Below are 20,235 nucleotides of genomic sequence, written 5' to 3'. Positions count from 1 at the left end.
TGTCCATTAATTACAACAAAATTTTAAAGATGAATGATACGCGTGAGTTTCTCTGAATCCGTTTTTTAAATTGTGTTCATTGGCACACCTCCTAAGTGTAATAACCTCGTTTTTTGAAGGTGGCACATCATTGGCAAAAGTGAATGTTCATCCCTTTGTGGTCAAGGATATAAGTCATTGGACATCCACTGTATGAAGTATTCCATTCATAAAGGACATACTGTTCCAGTAGATGACCACTACTGTGGTGACCAGCTTAAACCTCCGACCCGAGAACCCTGCCATGGTGACTGTGTCTTAACAAGGTGGCATTATTCAGAATGGTCCCAGGTACAAAGAAAAAGATTGCTTAAGAAAAGTTGCTCCTTTTTTTTTTTTTTTACCTCTAATTAAATATTTGTCACTCTAGAGTTTTGTTAAAATTTTTATTTTGTGTCCATTTGTCACCACTTTTCTTTTTTTAATCAGTGTTCCAGGAGTTGTGGAGGAGGGGAGAGGTCTCGAGAATCTTACTGTGTAAATAACTTTGGCCACCGTCTTGCTGACAGAGAATGCCAGGAACTTCCCCGAGTGACAACTGAGAATTGCAATGAATTTTCCTGTCCCAGTTGGGCCACTAGTGAGTGGAGTGAGGTAACATTAAACCCATGAGGCTTAGAACTGTTATAACATCGTGTAGGAGAGCTTTGCAATCGAAGGCTATATAATTCAAAAAAATATTTCAGTTTATTTTATCATGTGGTAAATAACTTTATCAAGGTAGTAAAACATTTAAAAATGGTTTGTTCTTTAACTGTTTACAATATCTGGCCAACAATGACATACTGGTGTTTAATCTATAACCACTTTCATAGTGTCCACAGTAGGCTGAGATATACACTTGTTCTACGGTTAGTTTTGTACCTTTGTTTCTGGAACAAATGGACATTGCACTGGGATTTGGGCAGCAGAAGTTTGGGATGGCTGATTTTACCCCGTGAATATCTCTGGTTTTTCTGAGGAGTGAAGGGAAAATGTCCTTAGGAATGGTCTTTCAACTGTATTTGAATATGCAAATTGATCATTCATTATGTATTTTGTAGGTATATGTGCTAATACTGAAAATAATGGTCAGTTGTATTCTTACAGTGTCTTGTTACATGTGGAAAAGGAACAAGGCAGCGGCAGGTGTGGTGTCAACTGAATGAAGATCACTTGAGTGATGGCTTCTGTGATCCAAGCACCAAACCTGAGTCTCTGAGACCATGTGAGCTTCATGCATGTGCTTCCTGGCAAGTAGGACCATGGGGTTCTGTGAGTATATGATTCGGGTTTTTCTGGTCTAATCCATCATTACAGAATAACACAGAAGTTGTAGTGTATTCACTCTTTAGTGGCTGCATCTAAATTTGGGTGTTTTTTTGGAAAAAGATTCCTGAAATGTAAATCCCTACCTGCACAATTTTGTCAGTACTGCTAATGTTGCTGTGGTAAATATTCTAGCTTTGCTTTTTAATTCAGTTTTGTTAAGCAAAATGCTACAAATTTTATGCTTTCACGAGGAACCATATTCAATATCCTGTAATAAATCGTAATGGAAAATAATATGAAAAAGAATATATATATATATAAATAACTGAATCACTTTGCTATACACCAGAAAATAACATAACGTTGTAAATCAACTCTACTTCAATAAAAAAAATTTTTATGCTTTCATCAGCTTTATTTAAACTATAGACATTTTCATGTTCGGTATCTAAATTATTATCTTTACTGTATTTAGAGTAGGCATTGTTGGGAAGTTTTGCCAAACAGGCGGCTAGGAATCTGCTGGATGAGGGTGGGCAGCTTATTATCCTACGCAGGTTGCCACAGTTGCTGGGAAACCTTCTCTCATCTGCCCTTAAACTCTGTCCTATGCCCTTCCTTCTTTATCTCTTTGAAATTTACTTAGCATATTAAATGACATGCATACACCTGGTCGATTTTGAAAAGTATTTAGTTTCTCTAAACTGTATTGACTCTGCCTCCAAAATATCAGGCTTCTATTGATATTTTTACATGATAACTTTTTAAAGATATAATAACTGTCCATTTTAACTTCACTATTTTATTAGTATCTCCATAAATTTGAATAAAGATGTATGTTGATTCAATTTGCTCATTTTAAGTCTAGAATCTGGTATAAAGGACTAATAAGAATATCTACTGAAAGTATATTCTTAACTGTCTATGCACTAAGAAAATTAAGTTTATGTAATTTTTGAACAATGGTGTTTGGTATCTGCTTATATTCTTTCAGTGCACAGCCTCGTGTGGACAGGGGTACCAGATGCGTGCTGTGAAATGTGTCAATGAGCTACTTAGTGCAGTGCTAGATGATAGACTGTGCCATGGAGCTAGTCGCCCAAGTGACAGGCAGGTAAAGGACACCTCTTCATGGATTATAAACAAAAATGTTTGATACAGGAGGATTATTGATATGTTAAAATTATTTCCATACGTATTTTTTCCACTTAAACTTCTATGCCTTAAAAATGTATGTGGGGGACTTCCCTGGTGGTCCAGTGGCAAAGGCTCCGCGCTCCCAATGCAGGGGGCCTGGGTTCGATCCCTGGTTAGGGAACTAGATCCCTCATGCTGCAACTAAGACCTGGCGCAGCCAAATAAATAAATAAATATTTTTTAAAAAAGGTATGTGGGCATCAGAAAGTATATTGTTCTTGGTTTTGCCAGCTTTATTGATGCATTTTTTTTACTCTTTATCTGCCATTGGATCACTCATTTAACTTATATTTCCGTCCTTTGAACTGCAGAAGGCTGAACCTCTAAAGCGTGTCATACTGCTTAAGGTAGCATCCTGTGTTCATTCAGGAGGTTTCAGCTTAGTGGTATTTTTGAAGGACTATTACTCTTTTCTTTTCAACCATCAGGCAGAATGATCCAAACTTTAGCCTTCAGAGTCATACTATCCACTTCTAGCCCTTGATAGTATTTTGTACTTTTGAAAAATATAAACCTTTACATCGCTTCTTTGTAGTTTAGTATGCAAATGTTCTTTACTTATATATGTGGAGGATGAAATGAAGTATAGGATTTAGTATAAAGCAGAATGTTAATTAATTCATTGATGTTTTGTGAGACCCATTTTTCTTTTGAACAGGACTGTATTGTTACACCTTGCCCAATTATCCCTAAAATTGGGGCCACTTCATTACCAGCTCTTCCCATGGGAAAGATAGCACAATGGCGATACGGTTCTTGGACCCCAGTAAGTGAATTCCTTTAAGAGGTACAGTGTTTCTACTATGGAGCCTTTCAGACATCCACAAAATAGTTGCTACAGATTTGCCAAATTAATGTATGCATTCATTCTCAGGTATTTTGATGAATATAAGGTTTAGAATTAGATAATTTAATGACTAAATCCTGTTCTGCCTTTCAAGAGCTCTGTGTCTCTGGGAAGAAATTTAAATTTTCTAGCTCTATTTTCTGATCTACCAAATGGGGATGATAATATTTATTGATTATTTTTTTAACTTTTATTATATTTTATTTAGTTTTTTATACAGCAGGTTCTTATTAGTTATCTATTTTATACATATTAGCATATACATGTCAATCCCAATCTCCCAATTCATCCTACCACCACCCCCTGACTTTCCCCCCTTGGTGTCCATACGTTTGTTCTCTACGTCTGTGTCTCTATTTCTGCCTTGCAAACCAGTTCAGGGATGATAATATTTATGTTCCAGGTTGTTATGAGAAGCAGATGTGATAGGCTTTTTATCAGCCTTTATTTAAACTACCACATATTCATGTTGTTTTTCTAAACTGAAGGCTTTAATCTATTTGGAGTATATACTTGCTTTAGTATATATGAGAATATATACTAAATATATGAAAGATATATGAGAATATATGAAAGATATATTTTTAAGTTTCATATATTCTCTGAATATTTTAATTATGAGAGCCTATCTACTCTATTACCTAGGTCTTTAAAAGTTATCTTAAATGATATCTTAAGATTCTCTTATATAAAATATTTTCTTTTCTTTTTTAAATTTTGGCAATCAACTAATCAATATTCCAAAAAGTTGAGTGTTTTGTTTCATTATCACAAATATCTGATTTGTGAAATTTATTTTCTAAACTCATTGGGATATTCACTGCCCTGTCTTTGACTCAGAAATGATGCCAGGTGATAGTATTTATAATTTAACTTTTTTCAATAAATTTGAGGTTTAGAAATTTGAGCAACAGCCAAGTGTAAGGGATGTGGAAATGTCCTGTATAACTCCTTGGTATTATTCAATTTTTTTAGTGCTCTGTGTCTTGTGGAAGAGGGAATCAAGCCCGCTATGTAAGCTGTCGTGATGCTCATGATGGAATAGCAGATGAATCATATTGTGCCCACTTACCCCGACCAGCTGAAATAGCTGTCTGTTTTAGCCCTTGTGGAGAGTGGCAAACAGGGAATTGGTCACCTGTAAGTATTTTTATGTGAAGAAAATGAAATGAAAAATTTAAATATAATACTTGCTATTTAAGATAATGTAGTTTATTGGCTGAATTTGTGATCAGTGTTCAGCTTCCTGTGGCCATGGAAAAACAACTCGACAAGTTTTATGCATCAACTATCATCAGCCAATTAATGAGAATTACTGTGACCCTGAAGTCCGCCCTGTGACAGAACAAGAATGTAACCTGGCAGCCTGCCCTCCCACATACAGCCACTTTCCGAGTTCCTCTGAGCAGCCAAGCCATTTTCCAGGCAGGAATTTTCCATTAACTCACAAACCAGAAGATAATCAAAATCAGGGGTTCCATCCATCCATCAGAGGAAACCAGTGGAGAACAGGACCATGGGGATCAGTAAGCCCTCTTTATTGAGTTATACTAATTCTGTAATTTTGTTATGTTATATGGCCTTTTAACAGATACGTATGTAATGACATCAAATGCTTTTAATGCTAAATTTTTCTGAAGATCAGTAGTTTAAATCTTAAAAGGATTAAGCAATTTTTGATGCAGATTACAAATCCCCAGAGTTCTTATTGAATTATACAGTAATGTGATATTATGATGACAGAGGAATGCACTTGAAAACAATCTCAGAGTTTATTATAGTAAAAATAAAAGAAAATCTTTTAAGTGTTAAGACTACCAGTGTTTATGAAGAAAAAAAAAACAAAAAACCCCGAAATTACTCTGATAGCAGTGCAGTAAGCTGGAATAAAATCATGATTACTAGAAAAGGTACAACTGTGGTTCATACTTTATATGAGAGTAAAGATACCAAATAAAGAAAAACAATGTGACAGTTTAGTAACTTAACATTATCTTTTGGTTTTTTTCCTTCCTAGTGAGACCTGAAAATTTTAATTCCTTTCTACTTAACACTTAGGACAAGGATGAATTTCCTTTTGCAAGCTTTAAAACTTCACCTTTCCATCAACAAATTCTAATGAAACCCCTAGTTAAAACCCAAGTGTTGGTTATGTTGGGTTAAATAAAACACATTATGTATTAAAAAAAAAAAGACACCCCAGTGTTTTTTGACAGATATTCTCGATTCAAATTATGATTCCAATGAGGGGGGTTTTAACGTGGAGAGCTTGAATTTGAGTCAAAGTACTGTTTGATTTTTGTGGGGGTTTTTTTGATGTAATTTCGTGCCGTGGGATCTGCAGTTTGTGTGTTCCTGTGTTCCATCCTTTTCAGTGCTCTAGCAGTTGTGCTGGAGGTATTCAGCGTAGAGTTGTGGTTTGCCAGGATGAAAATGGACAAAGTGCCGGTTACTGTGATGCAGCCTCCAAACCCCCAGAGTCAAAGCACTGTGATTCGGGGCCTTGTCCACGGTGGAGCTACGGAAGCTGGGGAGAAGTAAGTCATACGATCTCCTAAACTTGTGGAGATTATGACATCTCCCAAGACTGAAAGTTAAGCACTTAATATTGTTACCATTGGATAATCTTACTTCACTGTACTACAGAGATAAGATTTCTTTTTTTTAATTGAGTCAGTAAAAATATGTTCTTTTAATAGACATTGTGTCATGGTATAAATCACTCATTCATGATAGGAAATATATACTCCTGGTTTTTAACAGAATCCTTTGTGCTAGCCAGTAGGTCTGTGACCTACTAAAACCTCTCAAAAACTAGTATATTATTGTTTTAATTTCTTAGAAAATTAGACTGATATAAAGATAGAAAATTAGAGTGATATATAGGCATGTTTATATCTTTATATCCATATCAAATGAAGGCTGAACCATTCATTTGGTGAATCTTTTAAATGGAGAGCTGTCAATTATTGAGCGCTTTCTTCATGTCCTGGCATTCTTTTAGGCACTGGGATTATGAAGATAGTTTTAAAAATGGTTATAATGAATACTAATTCCACCTATATTATGCATGAGAAAGAAGAAAGACTTACATTGGCTTTGGATGAATAAAACAAACCACCTAATTTAATTAGTCAAATATTTTTGCTGAATGATTTTAGTACATATTTTCTCTCCATAAGGAGTTTGGAAATCATTGTTTAAAGATACACTCTGACCAGGTGCTAATAAATAGCAAGTACCTCTTTAAAATGTACTTTTACTCTTTTCCAAAATGAAAGTAACTTTTTCATTTCTGAGTTAAATCTCATCGTGAAAATTCAAATAAAATGAAAAATTGTGAAAAGATAAGAACTTTTAACATTTGATACATTTCCTGCCAGACTTTTGTTCTGTGTGGGTTCCAGAAATAGGTTCATACTATACATTCCACTTTGCCATCTGCTGTTTTCATGTAATATATATATACTGAACATCTTTCTATGTTTATAAATTTAGATCTCCCTTATTAGCTTTCATGGCTACACAGTCATCTTTTGATAGGATACCATACATTATGTAGTTAATACCTATTACAGTACCAATTCTCAAAACTTTGTCTTTTTAAAAAAAATTATAGAACTAAAACTTTGATTTATTTTTTACCCAGGAAGAAATGTTGAGAATTATAAGGATTCTTATATTTCTTATATAAGAATATAAATATATTCTTATATATTTCTTATAATTATAAGATTATAAGAAAGGATAACTTTAAACTCTAGCAATACTGATTATGTACTCAACATTGAATAAAACAATATAATATTCTTTTTGAAGCCACATAGTTTTGATTTTTCTTCTTATTTTTAGTGTACACAAACATGTGGAGGAGGAATAAAATCACGATTCGTAATATGTCAATTTCCCAATGGCCAAATGTCACGAGAGCAAAACTGTGAAATCTTAAACAAGCCACCTAGTGTGGTACAATGTCATGTGCATGCTTGCCCTGATGATGTATCATGGCATCGGGGACCATGGAAATCGGTACGATAGTATTCTTATTTTTATCCTTCTGTTTTGTTTTGTTTTTCTATGTTCCTTTTACTTTAATTTCCTCTCTTCATAAATTGTGATGCACACATTTTATCTTCTGATTTTTTTTAAAGCAGACCATTGGCCCTCTTGGCTTGATAGTTTGAAAGAAGAATCATTCAATTTCAAGTACTGTAATATATACATATATATATAATAGTTTTATATGTATTTATTTTTTTATAAGTGAATTTTGAACCGTAGCACTATTCTAATGGAAGTATCTTTCTCCAGTACATCTTTGGCTTGCCCACAAATTAATTGGAAATGTTTTATTATTTACATTTGTACATAATGTTAACATTGTGCTTATAACAATGGCGAGTTAAGGCTGTGTCTTGTTTGAGTATATAACTGTTTGTGGCTTTTGTCTGTCAATGTCCAATAACTGATCTAAAAGCAAATAACATTCTTGTTTTTATCATTGTTAAACTTAGTATTTTGTTTGGAAATGTGAAAATATTGTATTAAAAAATATAGAGAAATTTACTTACACAAAGTAAATTAATTGTTTACAGTTTGTCACATACATCATGGAAAAGTATGATTTATATAGTAGTTTATGAGAATATTCATTTCTTCCACTGTGTGGAGTTACTGTGTTTTGAGCTGTTTTAATTTTTTATTTTTTTTGGAGCCATAGACAAAGTTCATAAATATTTATGAATGATTAATTTCCTCTAGTATTTTTCAAATACCCAGGCTTTGAAGAATAATTAATATATAAATATATTGAAATTAGCATTTTGGTCACTTTTGATATTTTAAATCATGAGCAACTAAGTATACTTCTCTCAGGTGAAAAACTGATTGGAGTCTATAATCTATTTATAATTAAATTTATAAAGTTAAACAGTTCTTTATTTGGAAAATAATTATAACTCTGGTTTTATATCCAACCCTGATGTGTACACTTGTTTTACTTCACCCAATTCAAAGCTTTATGATGAAATGTAAACCTGTTTCAATTCATGCTGTTTGAAGAACAGGTCAAGTTCCAGTTCAGGCTGAAATTCATCTTTAGAGTCAGTGTGACTGATAAAAAAAAAGAACATTTTAACTTTATAGGAGGATCTTAAAGTTAAATTGCTACATTAGAAGTAGAGAGCCATTACTTTTCAGGAACTAACAAAAAACATATTTTGCTATGGAAAGCATTCACATATTTACTTAATAAAATGTTCCCTGACCATCTGCTATATCCTAGGTACTGTGCTACAGTAATAATAAAGACATATTTCTTACCCCTATGGAGTTTACAGTTTAGTTGGAGAGATGTGAAATACTGTAGGAACTCACTATAAAGATATTTTTTGTTAGTCCTTTTAGATTGGAAATTTACTTTCTCCTTACTATATCTCTGTTACATTTTCTTTCATTTTATTAGTTTAATTTGCAAGCCTAGTTCTTAATAAGACTTAATCCATAGATTGCCTTCTTGGAATTTTGCCTCAATTAGGAAAGCAGACACGAAAGGTTTTATTTTCCCCACTCGTTCATGAATTCATTAATTCACGAAGCATTAGACATTTACTTATGTCTCCTGCTTTGTGCTAGATATTGAAGTTCCTAAAATTAAGTGCTTTTGAATCAGATTTTCTATTTCAGAGGTCAGCAAACTATGAAATCTGGCCCATTGCCTATTTTTGTAAATAAGTTTTATTGGAACACAGTCATGCACAATTTTTTATGTATTATCTTGGGCTGCTTTTGCACTACAAAGCAGAGTTGATTAGTTGCAATAGAGACTGGCCCTCAAAGCCTGAAATATTTACTATTTGGTCCTTTCTGGGGAAAGCTTGTTGACTCCTGTTCTATTTAATAACATTATAAAACTTTTTAAATTTAATGTAAAATGTACTTAAAGTTATAGCATATTAGAATTGCAAATATTCATTTGGGGTCAATAGATGTCTAAAACCAAATATTCATTTGGTTTTAGATGTTTTTGATCCTTTGTTTAACATTTTTAAATATCTTAATGTTTATCAATCTTCTCTACATATTCACTGTAGTATTCACATAATTTTTCCCCAGTTTATTGAGATGTATATGATCATATTGTATAAGTTTAAGGTGTACAACATCACACAATGTTTCTTGTATTGGAATATATCTAATACTACATTCCAATATGTTTGTGTCATGTTATTTTTTTGTATGTAAATGATGTCATGAGTGAAAAACCTGAATGTTCATTAAAGACCCTGTGTAGAGGTAACTTTTTTCAACCTCACAAAAAACAAATGACCAAGAAAATAATAACCACAAATTATAAAATAGTAAGACAGAAATATAAAAGTCTTCAATTGTTTAATACGTGTCTGTTCCACAAAGGAGTTCATTGACTAATTCAGTCTTTGCACTAGGAAAGAACTATAATTTTTTTGATAAATTGAAGATAAAAATTTAAAAATCACAGTAGATGTATATATCAGAATTTTTATAAACTTTATTTATTAACTTTTTATAGGTATAAAGTAAATATATATCATTAGAGTGCCTGGATTTCTTATTATATGAAGAATTTTATTCCTTAAATTAGCCTTTTATATTAAAAGGGTTTAAGGGATCTGAAGTTTTGTTGTTAAAACCAGATATAACCCTTTACCTCTTTCAGTGTTGTTACATATTAGCCAAATTTCAGAATACCTCTAATTAACATATCAGGTTGATATTCTTTCATGTATAACTTTAATTTCAGGTCCTATTTACTAGGTTAGAAAATTAAGAAATGTGTGTGTATGTATATATATACATGTGTGTGTATATATATATATATATATATATATATATATATATATATATACACACACACATATATGAATGACATGAAATCTTAAACACTTTTCATTTTAAAGCAAAATTAAAATACCAAGTGCTAAATCATTAAAATGTAACTAGGAAAAAAGTTGTAAATATACATTTAAATTTTCTCCATGTTGGAAACCTTGTGTTGTAATAATTTATAAGCATGATTAAAGAAAGGAATAAATAAATCTTAACGTATGTCTGTTAATTTAATGACTGCATTTTTGTGCTGAGTCAATGTGAAATGATTGTATTTTAACCCTTGCTTATTAATGATGTGTTGTGGCTTTGTGCTTTGCATAATTCACATGTATGTTATATTTTTATTCCTTGGATCAATACCTAAAATGTTTTAAGTCACTGAACAGATCCTGTATTGTAATGAATGCCTCTTTTCTTTTGATGTATTTTTCTTAAATAACAAATTGTTAATTTTTCTTATTAAACGTTTAATTGTTGAATAGTATATGTTTTCATAACTTTACTGAGTATATGTATAAGCTACTGCTATTTTTCAGATAATCCTATTAGAAACTAACATTGGTATTTAAAAATAAGATTTATTGTTGGCTATCCATTTTTAAATACTAGAAATTTTAATATTCTTTTCATATATTATAAATAATGAATAAAAATTTGTGATGTAAGCAAATTTATTTAGTAAGTTAACAATAAATGTGCTCATACCCAGGGCAGTCTTTAAAAGATGAGTAAAAGTTTTATTTTTCCTTTATATTGTAAGGGACACTACATGTAACATAAACTATTCTAGCAAATGCTCTTTAAATAAATTTGTATTAACTTATCTTTATTTCCCCCTAAACCTCATTTAAGTGACTTATTTTCCTAGAATATTCCAACATAAAATGAATATTTTTTTATTCCCTACATAAAATGAATTCATGTTTGGTAAGAAAATAATGTGTATTCCATTGTGTTCCGGGGTTAATAATGATCACACAGAGGTAAAGAGAGTATTTTTCCCATTCAAGATTGTTTTTTCCTCTAAAAATGAGAAAATTATTTTTAAAAAAGGAAAGCTTGATACTTGAACCCTCTTGATGCTAGTCCTTTTCCCCAAGTGTCTCTTTTTAAAATAATACCCTCCTGTAGCATTGTGTTAAAAAATGTATATATGTGTATATATATGGAGAGAGAGCACTAAATTTCTAATATGATACAATGGAATGTGACAAATAGAGGCACTTTCAGAAATGAGCATGGGGTAGCCGTACACACCTAGTAAATCTGCAGTTTGTCAATTTAACAGTTTTGTGTAACAAAAGAACACTGAGGGACTAAGCAGAGGGGTCGGGCAGCCTCTTAAACTGTAGCTCCCACTCAAGGTGGAATGTACTCAGGAAGGAACTTGTTACTGGCTCCAGTGCTCCTAAGACCAGAATCAGCCAGGGGAACAAGGTAATGTGTGGGGAAATGGTTTCAAGAAACTGTCAATTCTTTGTGAAGTGGAGTGCTCAGTAAAACAATTTATAGTAATCGGTTATTTTCGTAAATTTGGAAAAGACACACGCAAGTATAGCAACAGACTGGAAATCTATTTTATTTCCAATTTATCATAGAAATCTGTTGAAATAATGTTTCCATTTATTATATTGCCATATCATTCTATGGTACATTCATCAACTCTCCCCCAAATTATGAGCATCCCCTACATGTTCGGCATTGTGTTAGTCACTAGAGGTAAATCAGGCACAATCCCTGTGTACAAGGAGTTTGCAGTTTAATGCTGAATGTACCAGATAAACAGATGATCAGAAGTAGAATGGGATTCCTATCTTATTTCAGTAACAACTTTGTGATTTATAATATTGAAGGCTCATAATATTGGGGGCTCAATAGATTATAATTATCCAAGAATTGGTAATAAGGATTGTATTTGACAACATAGTAATTATTCCAGTAGATCCTTCTAGAAAGCCTTAACTAGCAGGAGGTATTCCATTATAACCTGGCTAGAGATGAGTGGCGTCCAAGTCTCTGTGCTAGAAGAATAGGTTAGTTTTTGCCTAATCGCAGCATCTTTTTCTTTTGTCTGTGTGTGTGCATAGATTTCATGAATCACCGAAAGGGAGAATATAGACTGATTTATAGTTTGCCCTAGATATGATGCTTTGAAAATAATTTTGGAGATACAAATGGACCTTGCAGGTTTGAAATGTGTGACTTCTTAGGAAAAATTTAAGGAGATAATCTAATGATGAGAATGTAAAAAAAGATACTTGTAAGTGTGTTTGGTTGAGTGAAGTTAGAATGTAGAGTTTAAAATAACTCTAAAAAACATGTCAACGTGAAATGGTGATAATGCTATATTTTTCTTTATATGAAGAAAATGGATGGTCATGTTTCCATTGTAATTCTATTTTCCCAGGCATAATGCTTCAGAATGTTTAAGAATTTCTGGAAATAGATTTTTAGATGTTTTAGAAGAACAGTCTCAGTATTCTACAATATCTATGTGCTGTATGAGATATATAGGCATTGTTAATATTAGTGCATTTATTAGATCCCTAATTTTTCGTTATAATTTTGTGTCAACTTGCGGTAGACTGAGAATCAGAATTTAGTTCCTATATAATTACAACAGAATCAAACATTAACACTTTACAGAGTCTATTTGACATTTTCTAGACAATTAATTTCTAATTTTTAATCATACGTGCATTTCTCAGTAAAATATTTTGATCACATACCCTTATATATTATTATATATCTATACATTGCAAACATAAACTAATATATAAATGTGATTTATAGAACATATACATTTAAAAGGATAAGATGAATATTTAATATTAAATATATTTTTAATTTTATGGATAATAAAATTTTTCTCTCAGTGAACTATTATTGTACTCATCTCATTTTTAAAAAGTGGGAGAATGTTTCATTAGTTTGAAAATCTTGTTTCAGTACTGTTAGAGCAATTCAGAAGTCTGGTTTATTCCAATATGTGATTTCAGTAGCTTCCATAGCTGAAAAAATTACTTTGCTAAATGCATACCTCCATATAGCAAAGTTTATCACTGGATGTTCCTGTTATAAGCTAGTCATTGATTTTAAATCATTGGATCATACCAGTTATTTTAAAAATTTTTATTGAAAATTGACAAATTTCCATTTTCCATTCTGTCATTTGCCTCTTGAAAAGTACTGGAAGGGGTTATATCTTTATATTTTAACAAATACTGTTAAAACAGTGAAACTTTGAAAGATTTGGAAGCAAGTTAAACTTATTAGAAAATCTTGCTCCAAAGTTTTAAAAATACACTGGAGAATTTTTATCGTTGGCATACTTAGGGTAACAAAGTCCCGTAACACTAGAAACACCTCCAAACATTTCAAAATGTTCTCTCCTTAGAAGGATTTTCCAAAAGCAGTTGCTTTCTCATTCAATCTTAAATGTCTCCTTTATCTTAAAGGAGAGATTATAAGTCTATTTGTTTAAGTGACAGGTATAACACTTTAATCCTTATCATAGAAAAAATCAGCAAATTTGGAACAAGCCTCTTTTCATAATAGAAAAATTAGTAATTCATCTTCACAATCCCATTTGGTAATTTGAACACGATCTGCAAAACTCTGTGGCTTAAAACTGAAAAACCAACAGGAGCAGTGTGTCATGGCACTCATCTGATTAGAGTATGAGTTTATACATGTACTATAATCTGTTCATCTTCCTAAGTGGGTGTGTGTGAAGTGTGGTGGGCACACTGAAAGTGAATGGCAAGTGATGATCTCCCTGCCAGGATACCTAATGTATTATATGCATTACATATCAGGCTGACATATAACCCCATATAGTAAAGCTTATTTTCTTACTTTAGATTAAAACAAATGTGAACAGAGACTATTAAAAAAATGTTTTTGGTACTCCATTGAATCACCTTGCCTCTGAGATATACTTGAGACTTAAAGGTTCAGTAACATCTCTAAAACCTTGTATGTTACACAGTAAAGATTGGAATTATGTAATTTGTTTTCATAGACACCATCATCTGCTTCCTGGTTGTACTCCCCTACCCACATGATTGGGTAAACTTAAACTCACCAATGTACCTAAATCTAGTAGGCTATATCTAGGAAGGTACTCTATCATGTCCTATTGTGATATGACCTTTGTACTAAAACCCTGGTATCATATAATATACATCATATGACATTCATATATTTGTGAAAGTTAAATGATATATTACAAAGCTTTTGGCAGATCACATAACAAATTCTTCTCTGTCAGTTGTAACTGAGCTCTAAGGTGATCCTCTAAGACAGCTCTGAGCTATTTTCAATCTCCCTGAACTTTTGGCATTTTGCAGTTGTGACCCAGGGAAACTCAGAGACTTTGGAGGTAACTATGAAGGGAATGGTGGCCACTGAGCTGCCAAAAATTAATCCCCATCAATCCATTCAAGATTATGAAGAGCCCATCTGTAACAGGCACTGGGCTAAGAAAGCTAAAGATGAATAAGAATGACATACTGTACTCAAAGGACTCACAATCCAGGGAAAAATAAATATATACACAAATAACAAGGCAGAAATGGATGTCATGGAAAGTCAGAAAATGTGCATCCAGTTGGAGGAACGTAAGGCTTTATGAAGAAGGCATAAGCCTTGATGGGTAGCTAAGATTTGAGTGGGGAAGGAGGAACCAGGTTGGAGACCACCCTGAGCAAAACCAGAGGCCAGAAAAAGTAGTTATTTGACTAGTGTAGGTTGGTTTGTGAGAGACAAGGGGCAAGAATAAAGTTAGAAAGATGAAATATGAATTGGGCCATAGCAAGGAGGACCAGTAAGTATCATGCTTAAGAGAATTTAAAAATGGAAAATTTCTTTAAGTTTATTAAAAAACATTGAAATTTTTGGAGTGGGAACACAGCAGTGTTTTAGGAAGATTAATAGGCAATTCTCATCATAAAGTATAAACACATTGAAAATATGAGAGACTGGAGATGAGAAGTCTAAGAGGGGACTCTTCTAAAAATTTAGAGTGATGATTTAGGGACCGTTCAGTTACTCATCACGTATTTATGGATTACTCACAACACTCAAATTGTAGTGGAGTAGAAGAAGCTGGTAGAGGAGAGATTCATGGGACTATTTTTTGCAAATGGGAGGAAAAGATGTGTAAGAGAACATCTTGTGAAGTACTGTATTGTCAAGATAATAAAGTTGAGAAAAGTCATGTTGGATAATTTTGAGAGAAGTTTGGGCTTGAAGAGAGTAAAAAGTTTGGGCAATGAGTCAAGAATTTACTATGATTGCAAACTGCACATTGAGCGGCCCGTTTGATGGTGTATAACTTGGCTTTGTATTAGTTTCACGTAAAAGAAGATAATCTTGACTTCACCAAGAGAAATGTAAATTTTCATTTACCAAAAGAGTTTGAAGCAATATCATTATTCCTAAGCCTACTGAAACTTTCAATAGTAAGTCTATTCTAGATCTTGTGATTAAGAGTTGTGGTGTTAGAATGCCTATGTTTGAGTTAAAACTGCTATTATTTAACTGAGTGACTTTTGGAAAGTTACTGAACATTTCGAAGATTTTGTTTCATAGAATATAATAATAGTGCCTGCCAAAAGAGGACACTTTTTAGTATTAAATGGACAATGGGTAAAGTGATTAGCATAGGGCCTGTTACTTAAAGACTCAATGTATTTTGCTTTTTATTATCACTTATCCAATAATAAGTACTAATTCTCTTTCCTCAAAAAGCTAAAAATCCAAATGCAGTAGATAAGTATAACACATTGAACAATCTGAAACAAGATCTACTGAAGCAAAAATAATGTAAGAAAGAAGTCAATTCAGACTAGAGTTTGGCTTCTTCTTCAAACTTTTAGGAAATGTGACATTCAGCAATACTTTCAATCATAAAGGTACAATTCAGTGAATTTTAGTGAACACACCTGAGTAGCCAGCACCCAGACCAAGAACAGCACCCCAGAAATTTCCCCACATACCCCTTGCAATCACTATACCCCCCAAAGCTACCCCTATTCTGACATCAAATATCACTGATAAGTCTGCCTGTCGTCTTTGGACTTTATATAAATGGAACTTAGAGAATTTGTTTGTGAGAGTCACAATATTACATTTGTGTGATTCATTCATGTTGCACGTAATTGTAGTTTCTTATTACATTCTAGTATTGTATGAATAAATTTGTTGTGTGAATAAATTAATGAATTTATATGAATATTCTCCAGTTGACAAGCAATTGGAGTTGTTTTTAATTTGGGATTTACAACTAATGCTGTTATGAACATCTCTCACACATGTTTTTGGTGAACATGTATATGCACATCTGTTGGGTAGGTAGACAGGAGTTGAATCTTGGTTAATACTTAGGTTCTGGTTTAGTAAATACTGACAGACAGTTTTCTGAAGGGTTGTATGGGAATTACAGTTGCTCCACATCCTTCTCAACACTTGATATTATCAGACTTTAAAATTTATAATCTTATAAATTGGATTTCTCTTAAATCCAATTTATGGATGGGCTTCATGGATTTCTCTTAAGTTATTCATTCAGTAGATATTTACGTAGCAGTTAGTGTGTGTTAACGATGGTTGCATAGTACTAGGTGTGGAGGATAAAAGCACGAAGGTATCAGGAGATAGAAGATGTTACATATTACAGCTGGATAAAAAAAGACTAAAGCAACAACAAGTTAATACGTTTAAAGAGATGACTATCATAATTTTTGAGACAAACATTTCTTTTAATGTGATATTTATTAATAGCAGGAAATATGACTCTAACCTAGTTCCAAAATATAAATAAAAACAGAATTGAAAATACTGTGGCAAGCAGTCAGACTTCTGGGGAAGAACTTTGGTGAAATTATTAAAATTGTCAGAAAAAGGCTTGCCCAAAGTAGAGCCATTTTTATTTCTAGCCTGTAATTTTTTCAGGGTATAAACATATTCACAAAAGTTTTTTTTTTCTTATAGTAGACTGTACCCATCATAAACAAATGCAAATATAATAATATTCAATAAGTAGAACCAGAAAGCATTTTGTGTGATTAAAGATTAATCACTCTGGGATATCATTAAATACAGTGTGAGAATTAAAATGTGCAAATTGTACCGTGTAAATGGTGATGTGTGCTCTGTGAGAAAATATTCTTTATATAAAAAGAAATAAAAGAAAAAATAAAAGAAAAAGATAAAAGAATATTATTCTATATGAAAGAATAAAGGGAACTTTTTACTGCCACACTAATAAAAAAATGACTCCATGTTCTACCACCAGAGTTTGCATCCTTCCATCTGAGGGAAGCTTTTTTACTGTTTATTCATGGGCCTTAGGAACATTTTCAGATCTAGGAATAGGGAAGATAATCAGGCCTGGCTCCTCTCACATCAGTGGACATTTCTTTAGCATCCAGGCTCAAAAGAACAGTAGGAGCTCATATGGGCTCCAGTCTCCAAGTCAGCATTTCGTTGCTAAAATTGGCAAGATCTTAATTTTAGATGAAACCAGGAGACACTTCTCATCTCTGCTGATCCACAAGGCACCCCATAGAATCAGTAAAACAACAACAAAAGTCTTGGAGAAAGAGATCTAAATTACGTGAAGCTTTCTTTTCTGTGTAATTTTTGTAGAATTAAAGGCCATTCAACTCTACCTCATTCAGATAACATAAACTGCGTATTTAAGTGATGTTTGTTTGTATGTATTTGCTCATTTTTTTTCTACATAGCATTTATTCATTCATTTATTCAGTAAACATTTATAGATGTGGTTTCTGGCCTTATTAAGTTTAGAATTCCCATTTATTTTTTATTTCAGCATCTTTAATGCGTGGGCATATTTTGGTAGAAAGTCTAGTTATTTTCGTTGATGAAAAATTTATACATGAAAATCATCCTAATATCCAAATTTCTATTATGTTAACAAGGATATGGTATTTATTTAGATATAATTAAATAGGCCATTTAAGATTATGGTTTATATTGAGGAGAGCTTTGGAGACATTTTTTGTATTTTATGAAATTAAACATTGTCTTCAAGTTTTTATGCCTGTGTCACTCTCAAACTATGAGGATTTTTTACAGTTATTTTTAAGTCAAAATATGGAGAAAACTTGTAAATAAAACTCACTTCCTTATCGACTGGGAAAATGTTTCCATGTATATATATTTTAATGCTTAGGAAAACTCTAGAGAAGTTTTTAAAAGAGAAATTAGTTGGAAAGATTTTAGCTTGTGGCTATGATAATAAAAAGCAGATTCTTTTTTTGAAAACTATTTTATCAGAAACTAAAATTTAAAAGTCTGGGAATAACTTCATGATTTCATTCAGATAGCTATGTCATAGTAAATGAGGCAATATAAAACTATAAGATTTATTTGAAATTTCTTAAGAAGCAAAGGATGGCATATTCTCCTACCAACGGATGTCCCATAACTCAGGTGTGCAGAAATTTGCATTTTCTCGTTTGAGTAAATAATACAACTTTAAAAATAAACCCATAAATATATATCTAAAAAGTTAAATTATTGTGATTCTTGAAATGTTTTAAAAATACTGTTTTCTTACAGTTTTTGGTATTATACCTTTAAAATTGGGAGACTTTCAATTTCCTCTTTCCTATCCTTCTACACAAAGCATACAGTATTTACTAAGTTTCTCATCTGAATTATGCACAGTTTCTATGTTGATGAACCTTTCTAAAGTTGGAGACCATACATAACACAACATAATCCACTTCTTTTTAGGAAAATTATATGATTGCTCTTCTGTAGTTTGAGGTAAAATTGATATATATGGAATATTCCTCTGTAACTCTCATTCTGCACCCTGAAGTAGGAATACATCAAATTCCTCCTCTACAGGGCAAATACTTGAAGGCAGCTATTTTTCTGTTTTCCTGGTTAAATATATTTGTTCAACTCTTTAATCATCGCAATCGTCGTTTTTTACTTCTCTCTCAAAATCTAACATCTAGAATTTCATTCATTAGCAAAAATGGTCTAACTGTAAAAAGAATATTGCCACCCTTGATATGAACACTGAGCCCAATATAATCAATATTGCATCAAATTTCAGTTCCTAGTGGTCACCTAGTTTTTTTATACTGATCTTACATCAGTATAAGCCTAATATGTATAGTATATGATACTGTTATTAATCATTTTATTTTTCCTTAGCAGTAGATATTTTTAAGTAAAAGTATAGAAAGTCTATTTTATTCTCTAATAGTTTGCATTCATATAGTTTTTATTTAAATTCTCATATTTGACTTTTAAATAAATCCTTCCAACTTTATGTCACAAGTAAATTGGGAAGCGTGCATTTCATGTCTTCATAAAGTAATTAATAGTCTCCTCCATATCCAGGTGGATCCAGAGCTCAAGCACATACCTCTAGAGAGAGCTCACCCATTTTGGCATTGATCTCCATTAATGAACTAAATATCATCGATTACAGTTTTGAATATAGTCTTATTAATGTAACACATGTACATAGTTAAAAAAATAAGTGGTGCTAAAATGCTGATAAAGAAAAAAAGCTATCTCCTGTTGCAGTCTTTCCTAACCCAGAATTAATCTTTAAATCCTTTTATCTATGTCTTCTGATATGTACTTCCTTATTTCCAAACAGGCTTACTCTGCTATTTCTTGATGCATCAAAAAAAAAAAAAAAAAAAATTACCTATTGACTTCCTTTTATAGAGGTTGACTATTTAATTCCTAAATGGACCGCTAATTCTACAATCCTATCTTCAAAATAAATCTTGATTCAGTCAACAGTTAGTGTTCCTTACGTCAGTGTGAAGCCAAGTAGTGTACTTTGAAGCACTGCTCCTTTTTTAAAAATTAATTAATTAATTTATTTTTTGCCTGCGTTGGGTCTTCGTTGTTGCGCGCGGGCTTTCTCTAGTTGCAGTGAACGGGGGCTACTCTTCATTGTGGTGCGTGGGCTTCTCCTTGCGGTGGCTTCTCTTGCTGCAGAGCACAGGCTTTAGGCGCGCGGGCTC

General features: G+C 32.4%; 1 protein-coding gene across 4 annotated transcripts in view; it reads left to right on the top strand.

The window, feature by feature from the left end:
• The window catches only part of ADAMTS20 (ADAM metallopeptidase with thrombospondin type 1 motif 20), a 194,526-nt gene that overhangs the window by 108,855 nt on the left and 65,436 nt on the right, over positions 1-20,235 (top strand). For all 4 annotated transcript variants that reach the window (XM_068561131.1, XM_068561132.1, XM_068561129.1 and 1 more), the window contains exons 20-28: positions 120-330; positions 469-633; positions 1,129-1,293; positions 2,285-2,404; positions 3,146-3,253; positions 4,310-4,474; positions 4,570-4,860; positions 5,710-5,871; positions 7,187-7,363. In XM_068561131.1, the coding sequence (XP_068417232.1) occupies positions 120-330; positions 469-633; positions 1,129-1,293; positions 2,285-2,404; positions 3,146-3,253; positions 4,310-4,474; positions 4,570-4,860; positions 5,710-5,871; positions 7,187-7,363 (1,564 nt within the window). The remainder of the gene's footprint in view (positions 1-119; positions 331-468; positions 634-1,128; positions 1,294-2,284; positions 2,405-3,145; positions 3,254-4,309; positions 4,475-4,569; positions 4,861-5,709; positions 5,872-7,186; positions 7,364-20,235) is intronic.

This window comes from Eschrichtius robustus, chromosome 13 (genome assembly GCF_028021215.1).
Source record: "Eschrichtius robustus isolate mEscRob2 chromosome 13, mEscRob2.pri, whole genome shotgun sequence".
NCBI classification, from domain to species: Eukaryota; Metazoa; Chordata; class Mammalia; order Artiodactyla; family Eschrichtiidae; genus Eschrichtius; species Eschrichtius robustus.
The sequence above is the reverse complement of the archived record's forward strand: the minus strand, read 5'-3'. Positions and strand labels throughout refer to the sequence as shown.